This window comes from Balaenoptera physalus (genome assembly GCF_965194825.1).
Source record: "Balaenoptera physalus genome assembly, chromosome: 2".
NCBI classification, from domain to species: Eukaryota; Metazoa; Chordata; class Mammalia; order Artiodactyla; family Balaenopteridae; genus Balaenoptera; species Balaenoptera physalus.
The window spans coordinates 167,662,225-167,686,643 of NC_138883.1; the positions used below are offsets into that span (position 1 = coordinate 167,662,225).

General features: G+C 39.4%; 1 protein-coding gene across 3 annotated transcripts in view; it reads right to left on the reverse strand.

Moving 5' to 3' along the window:
* Positions 1-24,419, reverse strand: part of LOC309654966 (uncharacterized protein C10orf67, mitochondrial) — a 117,287-nt gene that overhangs the window by 25,163 nt on the left and 67,705 nt on the right. For all 3 annotated transcript variants that reach the window (XM_082449732.1, XM_082449734.1, XM_082449733.1), the window contains exons 9-13: positions 17,152-17,211; positions 16,351-16,515; positions 2,225-2,284; positions 1,470-1,552; positions 1,330-1,395 (exon numbers count right to left, since the gene is read on the reverse strand). In XM_082449732.1, the coding sequence (XP_082305858.1) occupies positions 1,330-1,395; positions 1,470-1,552; positions 2,225-2,284; positions 16,351-16,515; positions 17,152-17,211 (434 nt within the window). The remainder of the gene's footprint in view (positions 1-1,329; positions 1,396-1,469; positions 1,553-2,224; positions 2,285-16,350; positions 16,516-17,151; positions 17,212-24,419) is intronic.

Consider the following 24,419-nt stretch of genomic DNA (forward strand, 5'->3'; position numbering starts at 1 on the left):
TCAGGGTAACCAGTGGGGAAAATTTTTTTTTCTTTAATAGAATTTAGCTAAGAAATGCAGAAGGAAAGATAAAATTAAGGTATCACCAATTTGCAACCCTAATGAAATCTTGGATCATGGTTTGTGATCATTGATGGATGTTAAAATTATTTGGAGAAAGGTCAGTGGTGAACCTTAAAATACATGAATTAGCCTGATAACACTTGATTAAAATAATATAGCCGGACATTATGTGCCCTATGATGTGATGCATAGGAATTACACAGTAGTTCGAGTGAAGTAGTCTTGCCTAAAATATTGAACCTGAGTCTAATCAACTCTCTGGATTTAAAGATCAGTTTGTAAGATATACAGATAGAAGAACATGTTAGATGACACCACACATACATACACACATGCACATAAACCATTAGTCAAATCCAGAATGGGGGACATTCTACATAACAAATGAGCATATTTCTCTAGCAAATCAGTGGGTTGGAAAGAATGGGGACATAAGTGGGACCATTATAGAAAAAAAAAAAAAGATTTAAAGGATATAACACCCAAATGCAGTGGTCCACCTACCGTGAATCCCGATTTAAACAAACAACTGTAAAAGATTCCCTTGAGATAATCAAGGAATTTGAATATGATTTGGTCAATAAGTAGTACTAAAGGATTTATATTGCTAACTTTATTAGGTGTGGTAATGACCCAGTAGGCATGTAAAAGAGAAAATTTTCTTATCAATTAAAAACGAAGCTTCTAGTGACTTTCCCATCTCAGAGCAAAACCCCAAATGTTCTACCTCACTGAGCTCTTACACCGCTCATCCCTGCTCACGTCTCTCCAGCCACCTGGCTTCCTCACTGTCCTTGAACACACAAGCAAACCCCTACCCCAGGACCTTTGCACGTGATGTTCCTTCGCCTGGAAGTCTCTTCCAGGTAATCACATGGCGTGCTCCCTCACTCATTCAGGTCTCTATATCTGAAGATAAATATTATCATGTGCAAATGAACGGAAATGTTTTAATAGCCCTACAGAGGAAGATGACTGTGTAGGTCCGATTAAACCAGGTATCAAGAGAGTCTGTCCATCCTGTCGATGATATAAATTTGAAACACTGAGATCAGGAATAAAACAGAGTTTTGAATTAGTTTTTCTTTGAAGTGACTTTGACTACTCTTCTTTTTTAGGTCAGTTATTTTGCATCTCTTGAAAGAGGTATGTGAGGGCATTTCATATTAGTTAATATATACAGAAAAATGCAAGGCTCCAAATTTCCTTAAAAGACGATTAGTCCCATTTTTATAAATAGAATTTGTATATATCACCACACTATACCTGTTCCTGAGAATCAAGAATTTCTTTTCCCAGTTTTTGTTGATCTGATCTGATTCCTTCTTAACCCTGTAATAAATTTATAGGTGGTTAAATACTGTATTAGCTGCAAATGAACAATTATGAATTAGTATTACCAGTACCTCTCCGACTTCTTTTTCTCTTTCTCTAACTTAGCCTTTAACATTTCTATTTGCTCTTCCAAACCACGTTTCTCTTCTTCAATCTTTCAATAGAAAATACATCACAAAGTTAATTATACCCTGTTTTCCAGTAAATCTGAAAGGTAATTTCTATTAAATAGCATGCATATTCTAACTATCATCAAAAATTTGAGGGAACAATGAGTTACATTTACTTGCAAATTCCCATAAACTGGAAGAATTTAAGATCCCATGCCTCCATTTCCTGTAAATGATTCACTTCAAAGCAGCCAGCATGAGACAATATTACCAAGTAACCAAAATTTATCTTCATCACCCCTCCCCCTACCAGGTATCACTTTTTCTAAATCTCTTCATCATAGCAGCAGCTGCCCCCAGTTACTCTATTTCCTCTTTCTATCAAAACTGTCCTCAGGAAAGGATCTGACCAACTCGATCACATTAGAACTGTATGCCATTTCTCAGTATTGTTTCTATTTTACAAGGGGACAAAGTTTTGGCAAAGGAATGAATCTGTAACAGTGGAACTGTAGGCATGTCATGAATGAGATTTCTTTGGGTGTGGCAGGGATGTACCCCTGGATCATACAGTAGAGGCAATCAGGTCCTCTGTCTCTTCATTAGACGGATTCTTGGTGTAGCTTTCAAAGTCACTGCTGCTCTCTAAGGATAGTCAGCATCGATATAAACAATATTTAAGTTAATAATAAGGGGCATATTAGTCATTATTATACCTTAGCCACTGATAGTCTCGCTTTCTCTCCATGCATCGCAGCAGGTATTGCATGTCTAACCTGGAAAGAAAATAAACCAAAGCAAGTATAACATTTCCAGTCAATGCATAAAGATGTGGTTTTTCTGCAGCTTAGAGAAAGGCAAGTGAGACTAAAAATATGCCAACCCTAGTCCCATAGGGGTCTTGACCGCCTCATTTAATTTACAAGACTCAGTGTTTATACATTGCATTTGCAATTGGACAATTACATCCCATTAAAACCAACCTTCCCACTACCGTTTGTTTTTTAAATGCATTACTTTGTAATTATATATGGGTCAAATTTTACCATTACACTTTTTTTTTTTTAAATGAAGTGGGCAGTTATTACCCAGTGAAGTCACAAGCTTAAAAAAAAACTTTTATTTTTCTCAACTATCTTTTGGATTAAATCTAATGAATCCCAGTTATAGATATAAAAACACTGCGTTTCAAAATGGTTAAGTTAATCACACATTGCACTTTTTTGTTTTTTAGATTTTAATGCATTCGTTTGCTCATTTATTTAATAATAAATAAATAAACTTTTATTTTAAATGATAATTAAGATGAATTTTCACTACTATACCTCTTGAATGATGCAGAGAGCAGATGGCAGTGAGAAAATATACTGAATATAAAAACCTGCTTGATTAGCTATTCTTATATTCCTCTACAGAATGTAGACAGCAAAAGATGCTTCTTATTACCACCACTACCTTCTCCAGTGGGTTCTGTGACCCAAAAGCTTTTGATCTGTTGCCCATCTTGATGGGGTGGGCTCTGCCGCGCAGGGTCTGGAGCCAGGTCTGCAGAATAAAGTAAAAGGACCCCAGAGCTCCCTGGAGCAATGAGAAGTGAGGGCTGAGAAGAGCTAGAAAAGAAGAGAATGGCCAGGCAGGACCCCAAGGCTGGAGCTGCTAGTGTGTGGTGAAGCCACAGGTGACCAGTGCCCAGGGGTGATGTCCAATATTCAATGTGAAGTGGCATCTTGGTGATGCAGACTGTCCCTGTTACTCACCTTCTTCAACCTCGTCCAACTAAAGGTGCCCTGTGAGTGAGTGGTTTTAGTAGCAATCACAGAACTGGGTTGAATTCAGTGTCTGATTGAACAAAGTGTGAGCTGGGATGACACAGAGTGCAATGGGACTCAGAAATTTACTCGTTTCAGTGGAAGAAGGAGCCCAGACATAGCAACAACCACCAGGAGATGCCACGGGCGTCTGCAGAAACAAGTGGACACGCTTTCGGCTGCCACAAAGCACAGAATGTGGGTTTGAGCCAATTTTACTTATATCTGAAGGGGCAGAGAGAACCCAGCTGACATTAGCTGCCACGTAACAAAATTTGTAATTAACAGCCATAAAAGTTATAAGTTTTTGAGTGCCTACTATGTGCCAGGCATGTCACACATATTACCATTTACTTCTATATACTAACCTATTGATTTCACCATCCCTGTTACTTTAGGTTTTTAGTGATAGAGAATGCACGCACATATTTTAAAAATAAACTGCAGATAGTATACTTGAACATAAAACTCTCACTTCCCAGGAGATAAGGGTTTGGTTTTGTTTTAGTTTTTCTCGTCATTATCATTATAAATAAACAGTAGCCTTTATTGTTTGGGCTCCCCACAAATAAAGATTAAGAATTTAGAGCATTCGAATTACCTTCCACCTTCTCTCTTCCCTCGCATGCCTGAGTTTTTATTTGCAAATGTTTAGCTCTTACTGTGGTTGCCTTTATTATGATGTCAATATATGTAAACTTCTATATGGTGATCTACGAACTCCCTGTTGATAATTCCTGATTATCCCCTGGCTGATAGGAGAATTTTCAGCACGGACTTAATCCTGAACTTGGACCCTAACCCATTGCTCTTACCTTAGTTCACTAAACTCTAACTCCTACTCCATCAGTCCCCTCAGTCCTGAGGAGCTTTCTGGTGGTCCTAGAACTACCCAGATTATTGTTCCCTTGGTTGTCTGCACACCTTCCTAGAGAAACCTACCACCTACAACCACCAGCATAGTGACTCAGTCTCCCCAAGGCCCATGTGGCAGGAAGTTAGCCAAAAACAAAGCCTGAGGCCTAGCAACACCTATTGAACAAAACAGTGAAAATCTTGGTTATCATTAGCCTTCCTTGGCTTCGAATACGTCGAGGTCACCCAAGTCATGGGAGGCATGCACTTTTGGCGCTCCCTCAACCTGTTTGTTCTCAAAGAGCACAATCCGCTTGAACTGCCTCTCTGACCAGGACATGAGGAGTACACAGTGAATTCATGGCCATTTGGTTAACAGTAGACCAAGGAAATCATTGGAGTAAGAGCCCCAAGCTTTGGAGGGCACTTGCCCATATGTTAATAAGAATAAACTAACCCAAATTTTAAAAACGAATCCACAGGAAGTCAGGAAAACAAACTGGCAAAACAAAATAAGTTTCCACTTAGAAAGACATTTGTATGTATTTACTTCACTCTATTTGAAGTCATATCAGTAATTGAAAGTTTATTTTTGAAAAAAAGGATTCTGGGACTTCCCTGGTGGTGCAGTGGTTAAGAATCCATCTGCCAATGCAGGGGACACGTGTTCGATCGCTGGTCCGGGAAGATCCTACATGTCGCGGAGCAACTAAGCCCGTGCGCCACAACTACTGAGCCTGCGCTCTAGAGCCTGCGAGCCACAACTACTGAGCCCACGAGCCACAACTACTGAAGCCCGCGCACCTAGAGCCCATGCTCCACAACAAGAGAAGCCACCGCAATGAGAAGCCCACGCACTGCAACGAAGAGTAGCCCCTGCTTGCCGCAACTAGAGAAAGCCCGCGTGCAGCAACAAAGACCCAACGCAGCCAAAAATAATAAATAAATAAAATTAAATTAAAAATTTTAAAAAGAAAAAAAAGATTCTGTGTTTAAATTTGCATACAGTAAAAATTAGTTCCAATTTTCAAGGCTCCTTTTTCCTAACTCTCATATAATGATCAACTCTGTAATAACTAGAGATAAAACCGTGCTAAACCATATCTTCTGTAAAGCAAATAATTATTCAATCTCTCCCAAAGACAATACTCTGACGATGACAAAGATAGCTTCTCTTTTCATTAAAAAAAAAGCACCACATGTAGACTAGAGTGTTTGCTCTCCAGTTTGAGCTGAACTTTCAACTCCCGCTACAGCACGTTATATTCAATCCTGGCTCTGTCCACATTAAACTGTCATTTTGTTTTGCCAGCTGCTGGCGTTCCATTTTCTCTGGAATACATGTGCTGGTCTTTATATGGCTACTTCATTGACAGGTGCAAACACTGGACTGCTAAACAGTAGATAGAGGTGAAAATGAGTGGTAATAGAAAAGGAGATAACTTCCTAAGTAGGAAAATGTAAATTAAATAATTACAAAGATAATCGAACATTGTGACTAGACATAATTCATTATAAATATCTCTCTTTTTTTTGAATTTTTATATATATTTATAGCTAAAAATCTATAAAATTAAGAAATAAGTTTCATTTACAACAGAAATTTAAGAATTATGATTCTTAAATTTGTTTCCCAGTTTAAGCACTTAAAACATGTTAAAAAAAACTCCCAACATTTAATAAATATAATCTAAATTTGGAATCAACAGCCAAGGTTTATAATAACAGGAGTGCAATTATGTTTATTAACTGTCATATGATCAACCAGATGCCTTATCATATCCTCTTTCTCCTTTTCTTGTCAATCAAAGACTCATTACATTCTTTCATTTCTCCCAATTTCCACAAACATCCCTCTTCTGAAACTTGGGCCGTTCCTTCTGGGTTTAATGCCTCCTTGAATCTCTCCTTTAAACCATCAAATATATTTCTATCAAAACAATGTTTCTAACTCATGAAGAAAGATGATTTTCTGTCCCTAAAATTTCATTAATCTTGACTTCCACATTATCATTTTTTTTCTGATTACCTTCTAAGCAAACAACTAATTGTGAATACTAGTAATGTGCCAGCAGGTGGTAGTCGGCATGGTGGTGGGTGGGGAGGGGAGAGTGATGCAACCACAGGAAGAGAGGAGAAGCAGCCTGTGTGCTTACAGTCTGGAAAGAAGAGACTTAAGAATTGAGAACACTGAGGATAGACTAGGAGGTTGTATGCAGTCAGGCACTGATCACTGTGTAAGCCAGAAGGCAGAACATTTACCTCCATATATCACTGGTGAATTTTCTTCTAACAAAATTATTAGAATTCAATTTCAAAATTCTTTCAAAAATAGACAAGAGTCCTTATTTGATGTGCCCCAAGGGTGCCACTCCATGTCTGCCAGGGGGTTGTGAAACCTCTTGACAGATGACCGGGCTCCAAAGCCCTACAGAAACCAGGCTGATCTAGTTTATACACAAACCTCAAGCACATCTTCTCAAAGGCCCAGAGGGACACGAAAGTCTATGTGGGTTGGCCTCTTCACCTGGCTCCAGGTCACCCTAGACTTCGTGTTCATTGCGGAGTGTCAGGTATGTAGAAGCAGCATATACATCTTTTATCAGACTATCCAGTCTAAAAACTTTGTAATCAAAACTCTTCCATGAAGGTAAGGTCTCTATTAAAGATGATAAAGCCATTGTTTATAATAACAAAAGAATAGAAACAAAATCTTAAGAAGGCACTAGTAAATTGATAGAGATTGCTTAAGGAAATTGTGCTACTTCTGTGGAGTGAAATACTGTACATAATTGATTATATATATATTCAGTGGCACTGAACAGCCGTGTGGCTTGCAGGATCTCAGTTCCCCAACCAGGGATTGAACCCAGGCCACGGCAGTGAAAGCCCAGAATCCTAAACACTAGGCAACCAGGGAACTCCCTACTTTCCTCTTTTGACATTTATCTTTACTGAGCAAATTTTGTATAATAAGTATGAATCTGTTTTATAAAGAATAATTAAGAGGGCTTCCCCGGTGGCGCAGTGGTTAAGAATCCGCCTGCCAATGCAGGGGACACGGGTTGGATCCCTGGTCTGGGAAGATCCCACATGCCGTGGAGCAACTAAGCCCGTGAGTCTGCACTCTAGAGCCCGCAAGCCACAACTACCAAGCCCATGTGCCACAACTACTGAAGCCCATGTGCCTAGAGCCCGTGCTCTGCAACAAGAGAAGCCACCACAACGAGAAGCCCGCGCACTGCAATGAAGAGTAGCCCCTGCTCGTCACAACTAGAGGAAGTCCGTGCGCAGCAACGAAGACCCAACACAGCCAAAAATAAATAAATAAATTTAAAAAAAAATAAAGCAGCAAAAATGGTAAATATGTATTTGGCTCCCTCATAGGACGCAAATAATGTCACTCCCATACTAACAACAAGACAAATCCAGATACTACAAAATCACAACTTTTCTTGAACCCATCTGAGAACTGAGGTCACAACCAGGTAACTGAATTCCAAAGAGCAGCGAGCCCCTCCAAGGAGAGAGGAGACACATGCACAGCCTCAGCCACAGTAGAAGGAGCACCATGCCAGTTGCAACACAAGCAGGTAAGAAAAATGAGCTAAAATACAAAGTAGTGAGGAGCAAGTATGGGTTAGCAGAGCAGTCTGAAGTAGCTGGGAGCACGTGTTAAAAGGTGAGTTCAGGGCTTCCCTGGTGGCGCAGTGGTTGAGAGTCTGCCTGCCAATGCAGGGGACACGGGTTCGAGCCCTGGTCTGGGAAGATCCCACATGCCGTGGAGCAACTAAGCCCGTGAGCCACAACTACTGAGCCTGCTCGTCTGGAGCCTGTGCTCCGCAACGGGAGAGGCCACGACAGTGAGAGGCCCGCGCACCGCGATGAAGAGCGGCCCCCGCTCTCTGCAACTGGAGAAAGCCCTCGCACAGAAACAAAGACCCAACACAGCCAAACATAAAAAAAAAAAAGGTGAGTTCACACTCACTCACAGCTTTTGTCTCCAGCCCCCACAAGATGCTCATGCAAAAAGCTGAGGGCAGAGCAGGGCAGGAGACTTGTGGATTGTGCAGGCTTGAAGAGAGGACCAGCTGCTGCTAAGAGAAAAGCACCTTCTATCCTAAGAAGCAAAAGTCTTATGCCTCTGGGAGAGGGAAAGCAAACTCTCTGGCCAGTCCGACTCAAAGAAGGTGATCAGTGGAAAAGTGTCAGGCATCAAGCCCCATCCCCTTCTCTTAGGGCTTTGTTTCCTAGGAAGGAAAGCTTTGAACTGCTGGGGAGGGCAGCAAAGCCTCTTGCTCACAGGGCATGGGTGAAGGCATAGTATGGCAAGGGGGCAAATAAAGGAAGATTTTTCCTCTCCTGGGTGAGGCGTCAGTAATTGTAGTAGGCCTTAGAGTCTGTACTAATACCAAGTGGAGGTTTCCTATTGCAGAAGAAACAGGTAACTCCTGCCCAAGGTCAACTTCAGATACAAGGTGGAGGTAGACTGCCACAGGGAGGAGGGGCAGGAATCCTGAGAGAGCCCACCTCTGAGCCACAGGCACACAGCACTTCCCAAAGAGTGAGTTTGCTTTAGAACAACAGAGAACTCTCTCTGCCCTCACTTGTGAAGTACCAAGCAATAGCAGTCTATTACCGAGGAAGGCATAAGAGCATAGTGAGAGACTCGCTCGGTGGCACAGGTGGATAGTTCTGCTGAAAGCTAAAGGTGGGGCAGCACACAGAGAAAAGCACTCTGTTACTCTCATTCCCATTCTAAGCACACACCCACTGCAAGAATATCAAGGTTGTGGCCCACTAAAAGGAACCATAGCAACAACCAAACTCAATTCAACTTTTGGCTAGATTGGCTCTACTGCTTACAATAACCGTCTGTTACAGGAAGAGGCATGCCATTTCTAGGTGTGAACACTGTTTATTTCAGTCTCTACTATTCTACACATGATGACTGATATTCAATCGAAAATTATGAGACAGACAAAAAGGAAAAGAAGCTATTGTCAGGAGACAAAGCAATCAACAGAATCAGATTCAAAGATAACCCATGGATCATGGAACTATCAGATGAGGACTTTAACTATACTTAAAATGTTAAAGAACCTAGGAGAAAAAGTGAACAATACAGATGATAAACAATAAATAGATAATTTCAGCAGAGATTTGGAAAATGTAAAAAAAAGTCAAATGTAAATATTAGAAATTTTTTAAAAAGATGAAGAAATTAATTTCTTTGATTAATCAATACAGCTGAGGAAAGCAATTAGTAAATTTGAAGGTAGGTCAAAAAAATACCCCAAACTGAAACACGAAGAGGAAAGAGTCGTTTAAAATCAATGATCGGAATATCCAAGAATTTGGGGACAATATCAAATGGTCTAACATATGTGTAATCAGAATCTCAGAAGGAGAAGGGAGAGAGAATAGGGCAAGAGACATAATTAAAGATAATGGTAAGGAGTTAATGAAAGACACCAAACCCCAAATTCAAGAAAGTCCATCAGGACAGAGAGAAAGAAAGAGAGAGGAACAACAAACACTCCAAAACACATTATAGTCTAACTGTTGAAAAGCAAAGAGAAAGAGAAACTTCTAAAGGCATTCCAAAGTAAAAGACACATTACAGACAGAGAAACAAAGTTAAAATATACAGTAGACTTTTTGTCTGAAACTATGCAAGACAAAAGATAAGGGAGTGACATCTTCAAAGTATTAAAGAAAAGAAACTGTCAACCCAGTCTTCCATACTCAGAAAAAAATCTGTCAAAAATACAGGCAAAATAAAGTTTTTTTCAGACAAGCAAAAGCTGAGAGAATTTGTTGCCAGCAGATCTGCTCTATAATCACTGCAAAAGGAAGTTCTTCAGGAAGAAAGAAGATGATACCGGACAGAAACTTAGATATATAAAAAAAATAAAAGCTCCAGAAATGGCATAAATGAAGGTGTCAAATGCAAATCTTGCCACGGCAAATTATATCCATTTTTGTTACATGAAAATATCTATATTAAATTATAATTTTCTGAAGACTATAACATGTTAGAAACTCCAAAGAACTGTACTTTTGATGGACACATTGGAAAAGATCATCCAAAGGCATTTTGAGCAAGATGAATGGACCAATATGAGTTGCACAGTGACTTTCTGGAGAACTCTTAAACACTATCTTTACTGCTGAAGCCTAAGCTATTTGGTGGGAGAGTTCCAGGGGTTCCTACAAATTGCAATGACTTCTTACTGATCTCTTATCAACCAGCTGCTTGGGTGCTTCAATTTGAAATCTTTTTTTTGTTGCTTTCCTAATAGATGTTCTCCTAGCTATTCCAGTGGTTGTATAAGAATCCAAAACTATTGAAATCTTTCTAATTTAAGTATAAAATTTACCTTTAAAATACGCTTATGCCTTATTTAATGTAAACCAGACAGAAATGTTATGAATCTTAATCAGAATCCACTTGCATATATTCAACTAGAGAGAAAGACGACCAGAATTACTCTCTAGGACGTTCAGGCTCATGTCTATCAGTTCTGGTGGCATGAAACACAGTATGGGTTCACCACATGCTTTCAGCCATTGGATTAACTGGACTCCATAACACTTCATGGCACTGGTTATAGGTAACTCCTTATTCTATTCTGGAGATAGATATATATATATATATATATTCATATAGTCAACAGAAGAATGTCTCCCACATAGAAATTAGTGCAGGAGATCCTCAGGCTATATTCAAGATTTTTTTAAAGCCTAAAAATCAGTATACCCTGATTCCCTAATAAGGCTGCATAGGCTAACAAAACATAAGAACTCTTTGGATCTGGCTGGCATAAAATCAATTCAGTGAGCTATCCTTGGTTATCTAAGGTTGATCAGAAATGCAAGTTAGCAGTAATATGTAATAGGTGAATAAGGGGAAACAAATAGCTTTCCTTTAATTAGTTCAGTTTTTTGATGAATGAATGGAGACTACAACTGAGGCATTACATGAAGAAAAGTCTAAGTACCACCCTCCACAAAAATACATTCCTAAAGAAAGGGGAATTGAAATATGTTGTAATTTACATAAACTAATCCCTAGGATTTGAGGAGAAACCTGAAGAGGTCAGGGCTGGAGAAACTGACAAGTTGGAAGAGCTGGACCCGAAGAGGGTGGCTGATAGTCCAATGCCAGCATCCAGTGGGGTGTAGCTACCTCAGGTTGACAGTGGTGAATGTCGGTATTAAAGCTGTCCTATGACAGTGAGTTTGTAATAGAATTCACAGCAGAACTAGTACATGCAATGATGGCAGTTAGGATGGGTGGCAGCATGTCAAATGTTCAGCGGGTGAGACCCAAGTCCCGGCAGTGTCAGGACTCTGGCAAATGACCTGGTGTTCAAGACTGGCCCCAATTCCCAGGGAGAACTGGAAAGAAAGCCACAGCTGAAACCCAGGTAAATGGAATAAAGCACACCATGCAGTGAGGGGTCAAGTGGCTGCCCTGTGGGTTCCTGAATGACATTTCCTCTGTTACCACCAAGGTGACATTACCTGTGGTCAGGACCTAGCATCTGCCCTATGGCTCAGAGTGTCCAGGGAAGAATAGAAATTGATACTAATCTCTTCTTTTCCTGATTTCCACAACAATCTTAAGCCCTTAAATGAAATTATACTAAAATATCGCGAACTCTACAAGTAAAATGTTATTATTGCTCCCCAGCAAAAATAAACAAGAAGAAGACAAAGCATAAAACCTTTCAAGTGATTTTTAACAAAAACCATTTTTCATTTGTGGAACAAATGTTGGATATTATTTTCACTAAAATATTTTCAGTCCCAAATATACTGAAAGTACTTATTTATCATCAAACTACTTAGAGTAGAATAATACAGAAAGTCAATGCCACCTTTCAGTTGAATTTTAAATATGGTATTACTCAGATTTTTCAGTTTTGGTCTCTGACAGCAGAATCTAAAGATGCATTCACTTTAGCGGCAAATGACAAATTTGATTTTAAAATAAAAAACAAGTAATTGTTGTGTATGATTTCAATTATCTCTACATTTTAAAGTTATTCCTATTCAGGAATTCCCTGGCGGTCCAGTGGTTAGGACTCAGTGCTTTCACTGCTGTGACCCTGGCAAGCCACACGGCACAGCCAAAAAAAAAAAAAGCTACTCCCATTAGGAAACAAAGATCCAGTACGATAAGGAAAATTCTTTTGTGTCAACATAATCTATCAAAATACAGTAAATATCCTTTGACAGCCCCTGAAGACCATACAACCATACACGTGTCCAGGACTGTCCTAGCTCTGTATTACTCCACCACCCTGGGCTGCCAGGTCAACAATGAGCAAAATGCTGGCTTTTTCACACAGCTCTGCAGAACTATGAACTGCCTGCTTTACCAAGCCAAGCCCAGGGGAAAAATAACGAAATAATGAAACAATGAACAGGTTATATGATTTTCTTCTCTGATGGAGTTTATTTTCAACTTCACGGGTAGCTCAATCAAATAAAAGGGATGTACAGGAGAGGAATGGGAAAGATCTTCCTTTCACCCACCTTGCCTATAATACTCTACACCCATAATAATTCCATATCCCATAGTAATAATAATTTTTAAAAAATTACTAGCTTGCAGGGTGACTATGGTCATACTTGCAAAACTATTGCAAAAGTACTTCACCTTGCAATTCTTGAATGTTTAAAGAACAACGTTCTAGAGTTTTTATTAAAGTTTTTTTCTGATGTCCAAATTGCTTTGTATTGAATGAACTTTAAGAATGGGAATACGACTGACTTTGTCCCCTGTCCCATTTCCCACACGGAAGGGTCCCGATGCTTTCTGCAGATCTAAGCGCGCACCATATGTTCCATCAGCGCAGACAGGTGACCCCATGGAAGCTCAGAAGTCTTCCAGGGAAGCATTTACTGGGTGCAGCCTTAATTAACTAATTACCCTGGAGCGGGGGCTGTGGGAGGGAAACCTGGGAATCCAAGTTAACCTTGTTCTGTGAAACCTCAATATTTGAAATGTTTTACAGCTATCAAAAAATAAACTTTACACAAAAACGCTGTCCAAATACAAATTTCATGTTGTGAAATCTTTCATAAATAGAAATCACACAGCAATGTTCCTATTGTGCTTTTCAGACTGGTTGAACACTCAGTTTATCACTGTGTGCGCCGCTGAGTGAAGCACGTGTGCTGTTCCCACCGAATGACACAGATTTCAAAAAATAAGTATGATTAATTAGATAAGGTAAATGACTGATGTAAAAAGTTCCTGCAGCAAGCTCTCCGTTTGGTCATTTACACGTGGTCAAGATGACAAAACCCTTTAAAGACAATTTTTAAGAAGTCCAACTACTTCAATATAATAAAATATTTAAAGGAGAGAAACAGGAAAATGATAACCAGAGTGCATCTAGAGAGAGCTAATCTACACAATGAAGAATACACCACATGGGGAGGTGATGGAAGGGAGTGCTCATTATAATAGGATCATTATTAACAAAAGTGTATATGAGAGTAATAACGGTGAGCTAGAAAAATATATTTCCCTTTAAAATCGAGTCAATTCCTATAAAAATGTAAACTCCAGCTTATGTCATCTCTCCCCTCCCCCAGTCCAACTTTTACTTATTGTTACACATTAACTTCCGAGTCTCCCCAGCTCACAAAATGTACTCTTAAGCTTCGGAAACATCTAGATAACAGTCATTACGGTCAGAAGGAGAGACTGTGACACTAGGAGAAAACCCTACTGAAATGACACCTTCTCAGAGACGCTGTCTGCCTTTATCTCCCCTTCTTGGTGTCTTTCCTGTAGGGGAGAACAGTGGTATTTCTGCCCCTTGTAGTTGGGACTTTGGAAGCTCAATTTTGATGGGTAAATTCGGGACTTTGGAGTTTCTAGTCTGCAATTCTAGGATTTAGTTAGGGCCCTGGGTTTGCTGTACGGAAGGGGTTGCCCTGTCCCTGTCTCCAACCCCACTCTGCAATGCTCCCGCCATCATCTCAGAGCCTCAGACACAGACCCCTGGCACACACCCTGATTTCAAGGCAGCTGACAGAGGTTTATGGAACAGGACACCGCCTCGGCCGCAGTCTCCCTAAGTCCCAGGCTTGGACTACAGCCCCTCGCCCAGTAAGGCTGGGCCCCCCGCCCCAGGTCAGCAGGCAGCCCCACATACTCAGCCCAGGGGGGTTGCTTTTTGTTTTCTTGCTTTGTTGTGGGCCTCCTCCCCCCCACTCCCCCTGCAAATACTTCCCAGATCTGGATTCTAAAAATCTTACTTCTAGAACCCAGTCATTGGTCAGTCGTGTGCCGCATTCCCCAAATGTCTTTCTCCTCCTCAGGAAATTCCAGTTGTTGATACTTCCTAACTCTCTGCAAAATGGAAGCGCTCTTAGAGGAGAATGCTTTTTCTCAAGTCCTGGGGTTTCCTTCCAAGTGGAGTGACTGCCACCAGTATTAACACCCCAGCCTCCCTCTACCTGCTGCTCTACTTCCCTCTTTCTCCTACGAAAGGAGAGAAAGTGGTGGAGAGAAAGTGGTGGGTTCGAATGGTGAGCCATCTGCCTGGTGAGTGAGCGAGAGAGGGCTATACCTTTTCCTGCCCCCGTTTGGAGCAAGGATGACACAGCGAGCATGATTCTGCTCTGTTCTCCTGCCCTGAGTGTTGGAGAGGTAGATTCCGCCCCCTGGGGGAGAAGGAGGAAGAACACGGGGACACGTAGAAACAAGACAAAAGCAGCCGCATAGCACAGGGAGATCAGCTCTGTGCTTTGTGACCACCTAGAGGGATGGGATGGGGAGGGTGGGAGGGAGGGAGATGCAAGAGGGAAGAGAAATGGGAACATATTGTATATGTATAACTGATTCACTTTGTTATAAAGCAGAAGCTAACACACCATTGTAAGGCAAATATACTTCAATAAAGATGTTAAAAAAAAAAAAAAAAGATAACTAAAAAAAAAAAAAAAAAAAAGAGTCTGGGAAACCAAAAGGTGCTAGTGGACAGACTCTTTCCAGGAAGTGCTGTACCTTGGCCATATGTGTCACCCATCAGCCTCTAAGCTTTCTAAACGTCAACGTGGAAAAGGAGTTTAGACCGGTTGCACAATTCACAGGGCCCACAAGATAGATCGATTGTTCAGAGAAATGTGACTATTCCCATAACTAAGCTCAGAAGAAAGTTCCCCCCAGGATCATTTTAAAGGGAGGTATTGGGTAATGCAGTGAGCAGTGTCTCTGTACAGTCCACACAATAAGCCAACATTGAGATGAACATCACAGACCTACTTCTTGATATGCCCTTTAATATAGACCAATGGCACTGCCATAGGCCCAGTAGAAGCACTTCTGATTATCTGGGGGTAAGGAGATTACTAGCATATAATTCATGGATGTAGGTCTCTGATAGTACGAGCTAGTCCATGGTTGATTTAGAATAGTCCATGAGCAGGGCTTCCCTGGTGGTGCAGTGGTTAAGAATCCGCCTACCAATGCAGGGGACACAGGTTCGAGCCCTGGTCCAGGAAGATCCCACATGCCGCGGAGAAACTAAGCCCGTGCGCCACAACTACCGAGCCTGTGCTCTAGAGCCCACGAGCCACAACTACTGAGCCCATGTGCTACAACTACTGAAGCCCGTGTGCCACAACTACTGAAGCCCGTGTGCCACAACTACTGAAGCCCACGCACCGCAACGAAGAGTAGCCCCTGCTCGCCACAACTAGAGAAAGTCTGCGTGCAGCAATGAAGACCCAACACAGCCAAAAATAAATAAATAAAAATTAATTAATTTAAAAAAAAATAATCCATGAGCAAATGGACTTTCCAACTGCACATCTTTCAGGGAGTCTCCAGGAAGCCTCTGATAGAACTGGGCAGTCATGAGTTAGAGATTATACACCCTAGAAAGCGCTTGGAATGTGGCTTCTCTGTGTTGCTAATTTAATAGAGATCCACGAAGCCATGGTGACTAAGCCAAATAAACCACCACGCTCAGGACAACGGTGGCATCCTCCTGGGTAAGGTAAGGGGCCTGATGAGGACGCCTCGGTGAGGGGAAGAGCAGCCAGAGCCCCCCGCCCAGATGCACGCAGAGGGAGCAGGGGGAATCGGGGGTCTGAGACGGTTCGCAGGGGAAGGTGTCCCGGCGTGTGGTCCTGTGAGTGGGTCTTACCGTAGGCTGCTCTTCCTTTGAAGCCTTCTTTGGACTCTTGACTCTTTCGGCCTTCGGAAGCAATGAAACGATGGAGGAAGAATGTGGCCTCGGAGCGCCTGCCCTCCCGGGCTGTGAGGGCCACGGGGACAATGTGGTTTCCTTCCCCTTGATGGCTCTGGGGCTCTGGCACAGAAAAAGAGCCAGCTCTGTGATTCTCACTACACATGCTTCCGATTCGCCTCCCTCTCTTCTCCTCCCTTGTCCTCCTCTCCTGAGCTAGAAGCACAGTCCCAAAGGGCCTGGGTCTCCTCTTGCTCCCGGTCCCACCATCCCCGGGCCCCCAGCACCCCCGCCCCTGCCTGATTTAATTTGCAGGTGAGGCCCGATTTTCCATTCCTCCCGCTGATGCTCGTGTACTGAGAAAAACATACCAAGAGATCAGTGTTTTCTGGAAGCACCTGGAAAGGCGGGGTCTTGGTGGAGTGGGGTGAGGTGGTAGCTTGAGGTGTGTATCATATTTGTAAGGAGGTGGAGGTAGGCGTCGGGGGGCCAGCAGGCAGGAGCCACGGGACAGGAGTCCAAAGGGCCAGGGCACTGAGCCCGGGGGTCGGGACACCAGTGACACCTTCCACTCTCACCCACCAGTCCCTCATCTCCCATGCACACGTCTTGCCTCACTTTTAAGTGTTTTCTCCTTCAAACTCGGATGTGGGAAAGTGAAAAGCCTCGGGATGGTGTGTATAGGTTCTTCAACCCAGATGCCCAAATAAGAAATGAACAGAATAAAAGAAAAAAAAAAAAAAGAACTTAAATGCAAACCTTGGCGACTATGGCATCAAACTTTCTTCTCATTTCAAGGTCCTCTTTCTGTTTATTAACCTGTGAAATTAAAGACCCGTGTCATTTGTTATCATTTGCAAAGATTAAGAAAGAGAATTTTTGGTAAACTTCCCTTAAGCAATGAAAAAGTGGCATTTTAAACCATTTCACTGCCCAAACTATTATAGGAATATAAATTATAATATTGAATGTAAATTAGAAGAGAAAATAAATTTGTACCCAGAAAAAAAAGTACTTTATAACAGAGATTATAGGAAAACATGTAATTGTTTGCTTATGTGTATTTATTTTATTAACATTATTGTGTACCAGGCACTGCACTAGACTCTTAGAATAAATAATACATAAACCTTGCCATCAAGCATTTAGGTTCTAGCAGAAAATGGGTTTCTAAAATGCTTCAATTAGGGAATTCCCTGGGGGTCTAGTGGTTAGGACTCCGAGCTTCCACTGTGGGGGGCAGGGGGCGGGTTCAATCCCTGGTCGGGGAACTAAGATTCCCACAAGCCATGAGGCTGGGAAAAAAATTAATTAAATGCTTCAATTAAAAAAATTTTTTTTTATATATACCAAAAAAGGAAGCAGTGCAAATGTTAGTTAGAAATAATAAAAATATGACCATCCGACTTGAGAAAGAGAACAATAGCTACAGCGTTGAATCTCCCTGTGTAATTATAAGTGTCCCACGATCACCACCCTCCCAACCAGGTAACCACTATTCTGAATTTTGTGCTCGGGATTCCCTTTTATTTTCTTGATAATTTTTTGTCGCTTTTATAGACTTATCTTTTTACCCCATTGGTATCCTTAAACAATATACAAACTTAGTTTTCCTTATTTTTAAACCTTGTTTAAAAATCATAAAGTATGTGTTCTTCCTCAACTTGTTTGTTCCATAGTTTCTGAGATTAACCCATGTTGATACTGGAAGTGGTTCATTCATATTGGCTGCTGTATAGTATTCAAGTGTATGAGTAGAGCATAATTTATTAATCCATTCGCTGTCAATGAACATTTGGGAAATTCTAATTTTTTTCTTTTATACATAATACGGCTTTGAATATTCCTGTACCTGTTCCCCCAGGCACATGTGCTAGGGATCTTCTATGTGACGTTATATGCCTAGGAGTGGAACTTTGGGGCATATGTTAAGAGAATGATCAGCTTCAGAAGATAACCCAAATTTGTTTTCCAAAGTTTTTGTAACGATATACATAGTCCCCAGCAGTTTATGAGAATTCTCTACTCCACATTCTCACCAACACTTGGTACTGTTATATTATTAATGAAATCAAGCACATTTTCAATCAATGTTCATTGGCCATTGAGTTTCCTCTTTTGTGAGGGGCCTGTTAAAAACTTTTGCCCATTTTTCTATTGGGTGGTTTTTTTCTTATTGACTTGAAGGAGTTATTCACGTATTCCTGAAAACAGCTTTGTGAATACAAAAATGGTGTGAATATGTTTGCCAAATTGGTGGCTAGATGTTAAACTTTCTTTGAGGGGGGTCTTCTGATGAAAAGGGGCCCTTAATTTTTGTGGGGTTGAAATTTTTAGCTTTCCTTTTATGCTTTATTTTGTGTCTTGTTTAGGCAATAATTTCTACTTGGAGCTCATATGATTTGTTCCCTAAAATTTTAAAAGACTGTTTTCTCTTTATATCTGAATACTTAATCCATACAAAATGGATATGTATCATGTGAGGTAAGGAGCCAGTTTCATTTTATGCAATTGTTGAATCAATTGTCAAGCATCTTTAGTGAGAATTCCACCCTATTTACATTGATCTGTGATACTGATATATACTGAGTATTTACGTATGTCTGGTTCTGCTCCTGGGCTCTCTATTTTCTCCCTATGGTCTATCCCTGGCCCAGTGCCATGATGTCCTAATTACCTTAAATTTATATTAATAGCTTACAGGAGAAATCACTCCCTACTCCATCATGTCATTATTTCACTTTGTTTCCTAGCTATTCTTGACTCTTGTTCTTCCATATTAATTTTAAAATAAGCTTGTCAATTCCATGAAAAACCTTGTAGTAATTTTGGTTGGAATTTTATTGAATATAGAGATCAGTTTGGTGAGAACTATAATCTCTAAGATAATCTAGTTCGCCTATGGCGACTAAGTTATAGCTCTCCATTTATTTAGTTTTTGTAATCCCCTTAAGTTTTTTTTAAAGTCTTTATTAATCCCAGTCAATAAGTTTTTTTTTTAAGTCTTTATTGAATTTGTTAATATTGCTTCTGTTTTATGTTTTAGTTTTTTGGCCGTGAGGCATGTGGGATCTTAGCTCCCCAGCCAGGGATCAAACCCGCACCTCTTGCATTGGAAGGCGAAGTCTTAACCACTGGACCGCCAGGGAAGTCCCAATAGGTTTTATAATTATTTTCCATGGAGATTTTTACAAATTTTTATGAGATTTATTTATGAGCCCTTTATAAACTTTGCTATTTAATTATAAATTTTTATAAATTATAATTTCTCCTAATTTTTGATTGAGAAATCCAATTGATTTTAGAATGTTGATCTTATATCCAGCAATCTTGTTAATTTAAATAATTTGTCTTTAGTGTTTTGGGAGGTTGGCTAAGTGGACAATTGCATCCTCTTTGAATAATAACAGTCTTGTTTTTTTCCATTCTACTCTTCACACCTCTTGCTGTCTTTTTTCTTATTCTACTACACTGGCCAGAATTTCCAAAATAACTAAAAAATGGTGTTAGGCAACCTTACCTTGATTTTAAAGAGAATGCTTCCTGTGTTTCACCAAGAAGTCTGTTTGCTGTAGGTTTTACTCTTTAGCAAGGTAAAGAACTTCCTCCTACTTTTCATGGGACAGCGGTGTGTATGTGCACATCTGTGTGTGCATAAGATTGGATGTTATTTTTTCTCAAAGAATTTGCATGCATCAACTCAGAATATCATATAATTTTTCTCCTGTAATCTGATTGTGTGGGGAATTATATTAATAGCTTTTGCCCAATCCTTTTAAAACTTTATGCATTCTTTTGAATTTTACAGCTTGAGCCTAATATTGTTTATGAGATTCATCCATATTGTTACATGTCATTGTAAGTTATTCCGCAACTAATTTAATTTTCTCCATTTTAGATGGACATCTGAATTGTTTCCAATTTGGGGCTATTACCAACAACGCTGCCCTGAACATTCTTGAAAATGTCTCTCTTCTGTGAGTCATTCTAAGGTATCCTCATCTTAAACATTAGTAGAAAATTTGCCAAACAATTGTCAAAATTAGTTCTACTACCTTTGGAAAGTTATGAAAGTTCCCATTGCTTCACAACTTTGCCAACACTTAGTACTGTAAGCCTTTTATTTTTGTTTTTAAACAATCAATCTGGTGTGAGCAATACTATTTCTTCATGGTTTTACTCTGTTTCACTTATTGTTAATGAGATTGGATATATTTTTGTAGGTTCCTCATCTGAATTCCCACTTTTCAACTCTTTGCCTATGTTTCTAGTGGATAGTATGTCTTTTATTAAATGGATTTTAGGGCATATTTATATTTTGGGGGTACTCATACTTTGTCAACTCTATGACTTGTGAAATCATCACTACAGTCAAGATAATAAACATACCCACCACTCCCAAAAGTTTCCTTATGCCTCTTTGTAAGCCAATCCTGCCTCATCACCAGGCAACCATTGATCTGCTTTCTATCACTGTACATTAGTTTGCATTTACAAGAACTTAAAGTAAGTTGAACCGTACAAAGGTATTCTTTATTTTGTCTGGCTCCTTTCACTCAACATAATATTTCTGAGATTCATCCTTGTTGCTGTGTATAAAAACGATCCATTTCTTTTTATCTCTGAGTAGTATTCCACTGGGTAGATAAGGTACAACTTATTTACCCATTCACCTATTAATAGACATCAGGGTTATTTCTGCTACGAACATTTACATACAAGTCTTTGTGTGAATATACATTTTTACTTATCTCAGATAAATAATTAGGAGTGGAATAGCCAGATCACATGATAAGTATAGATATAAATTTTAAAAAGTATTTAAATTTAAATATTTTCTAAAGAGGTTGGATATTTTACATTCTCACCAGCAGTAAGTGAGAGTTCTAGATGTTCCTCACTTTTGACAGCACTTGATGCGGTCAGATTTTGATATTTTAGTCATTTTAGTGAGTATATAGTGAGTGATAATATCTCACTGAGATTTTAATTTGTATTTCCCTAAAGATTAATGATGCTGAGCATCTGTTCATGTCATAGTTCGCCAGCCATACGTCTTCTTTAGTGAAGTGTCTGTTCAGATTGTTTGCCCATTTAAAAAATTGGGCTGTTGACCGTGTTACTGAATTGTAAGACCACTTTATGTAGTCTAGATGCAAATCTTTTGTTAGGTATGTTTTGCAAATATTTTTTTCCAACACTGTAGCTTGCCATTTCAGTTTTCTTTTAACATTCTGAAGAGCAAAAGTTTTTAATTTTGATGAAATGCAGTTTACACTATTTAAAGAAATCTCTGCCAAACCTGATGTCACTAAGATCCTTTCTTGTGCCTTATTCTATTAATTTGTGGGTTTAGCTATTACATTTAGATTTATGATTCATCTCAAGTAAATTTTTATATGAGGTATGAGGCAAGGGTTGAGGATGACTTTTTGCCTATAGCTATCCAATTATTCCAGCACCACTTGTTGAAAGGATCATCCTTTCCTGCTTGAATTGCCTTGGCACCTTTGTTAGAAATCAGCTCATCATATATGACCCCAAGGGTCTACTTCTTGGCTTTCTATTCTTTTCCATCAATCTATATGTTTATCCATATGCCAATATCACTTTATCTTGACTACTGTGCCTTTAAAGTAAGTGCTGAATTCAGGTTGTGTGAGTGCTTTCTCCAGCTTGTTCTTTTTCAAAATTGTTTTAACTATTCAAGGTCCATGAATTTCCATATACATTGTAGAGGAGCTTGTTGATTAAAAAAAAAAAGCCTGCTGGGATTTTGATTGGGATTGTATTGTATCTATAAATCAATTTAGAGATAACTGACAGATTAATAACATGCATCTTCTGAATCACAAACACGGTATGTTTCTCCATCTAGTTAAGTCTTCGGTTTCTCTCAGCAGTGTTTTGTATGGTTTTGTACATATTCTGTCAAATTTATCCATAACCATTTCATACTTTTATGTTATCACAACTGGAGTTTTTTAAAATTTCAATTTTAGATTGTTCATTGTTAGTACACAGAAATGCATTATTTTGATTTTTGTAACCTTGCTAAATTCACTTATTCTAGTAGTTTTTTTGTAGATTCCTTAGAATTTCCTATATAAATGATCATGGTTATCTGGGAATAAAAACAGTTCTACTTTTTCCTTTCTAATCTGGATGCCATTTATTTCTTTTTCTTGCATATTATACTGGCTAGGACCTAAAAAACAATGTCTAGTGGAAGTGATAAGAACAGGGAGTCTTGTCTCATTTTCTGATCTTAGACTTAAAACATTTAGGCTTTCACTATCAAATGTACTAATGGTTATGTTTGGTAGGTGTACATTATCAGCTTTAGAAGGTTTCCTTCTATTCCCAGTTTGCTGAGAGCTTTTATCATAAATGTATATTGGACTTTCTCAAATGCTTTTTCTACATCTATCTGCCCCCTGGCTCCAACGTTTTATATTTTTCCCACATGCAAAATACATTCATCCTCATCCAAGGCCTCAAAAAATCTCATTCTATAACAGCATCTGCTTGAAGTCAGGATCTCATTACTTAAATCAGGTTAAGGTGCAGATGAGGCTCCTTGAATAAGTCTATCTTGATTGGAAGACCCAGGAACTAAAGAGACAAGTTATCTGACCCCACAGCCAACATACCATGGTGGGACATAGGATAACCACTAAAGACACTCCCCTTGGCTCATGGATTTATCTATTCCCACTGGAAATGTGTGATGGTTCCTAGGCACAGAAATTCAGACATGTATTTTATTAGAGTAAATGTCTGGGTTACCAAAATATCAGTTTTCTAGCTGAATGGCCAAATGCTGGCATGTTACATGTAATAGAACTGGACAGACTTGAAGCATGGCTCAGAGGGAACTCAGGCAACAAGGAAACCAGTAATGGGATCAAAGCCCACTGCAAAGATAACTCAGTGCTGTGCCCTCAGAATGAGAGGCTAGAACAACCTTTGTAACTCTTTTCTATCTCAAGTCTGGATTGTTCCTAGAAATAAGGTGCACTGGGATGAAGTAGATAGAAAATTAGTTAAGGGTAAGAATTCAATTATGGTAGTTTTCTGATAAGAACCCTCTTTTTTGTTAGCGTCACAATCAATGAAAGTTCAGGTTACAAAATCTACATATAAAAATCAGTAGCATTTCTATACACTAACAACGAATTATCTGTGAGAGTAAAAAGAAAATGATCCCATTTACAATATCATTAAAAGCAATAAAATATTTAGGGATAAATGTAACCAGGGGGGTGAATAATCTCTACACTGAAAACTGATGAAGACACTGATGAAAGAAATCAAAGAACATACAAATAAATGGAAAGAAACTTCATGTTCATGGATTGGGAGAATTAATATAGTTAAAATGTCCATACTACTCAAAGCCATCTATAGAGGCAATATAATCCCTATCAAGATTCCAGTGGCACTTTTTACAGAAGTAGAAAAAACAATCCTAAAAATTATATGGAGCCACAAAGTCCCCAAAAAACCAAAGCAATCCTGAGAAAGAAGAATAAAGCTGGAGGAATCATACTTCCTGATTTCAAACTATATTATAAACCTACAGAGTCAAAACAGTATGGTACTAGCATTAAAAACAGAGACATAGACCAATGGAACAGAATCAAGAACATGGTCAACTAATATTTGACATGGCAGCCAAGAATACTCAATGGAGAAAAGACAGTCTCCTCAATAAATGGTGCTGGGAAAATTGAACAGTCACATATAAAAGAATGAAACTAGACCCCTATCTTACACCACTCATAAAATTAACCCAGAATGGATGAGGGACTTAAATGTAAGACAGGAAACCATAAAACTAGACGAAAACATAGGGAAAAAGCTTCTTGACATGGGTCTTGACAATGATTTTTTTTTTTGGATATGACACCTAAAGCACAAGTAACAAAATAAAAAATAAACAATTTGGGACTGCATCAAACTAAAAAACTTCTGCACAGCAAAAGAAATAATCAACAAAATGAAAAGGCAACCTACAGAATGGG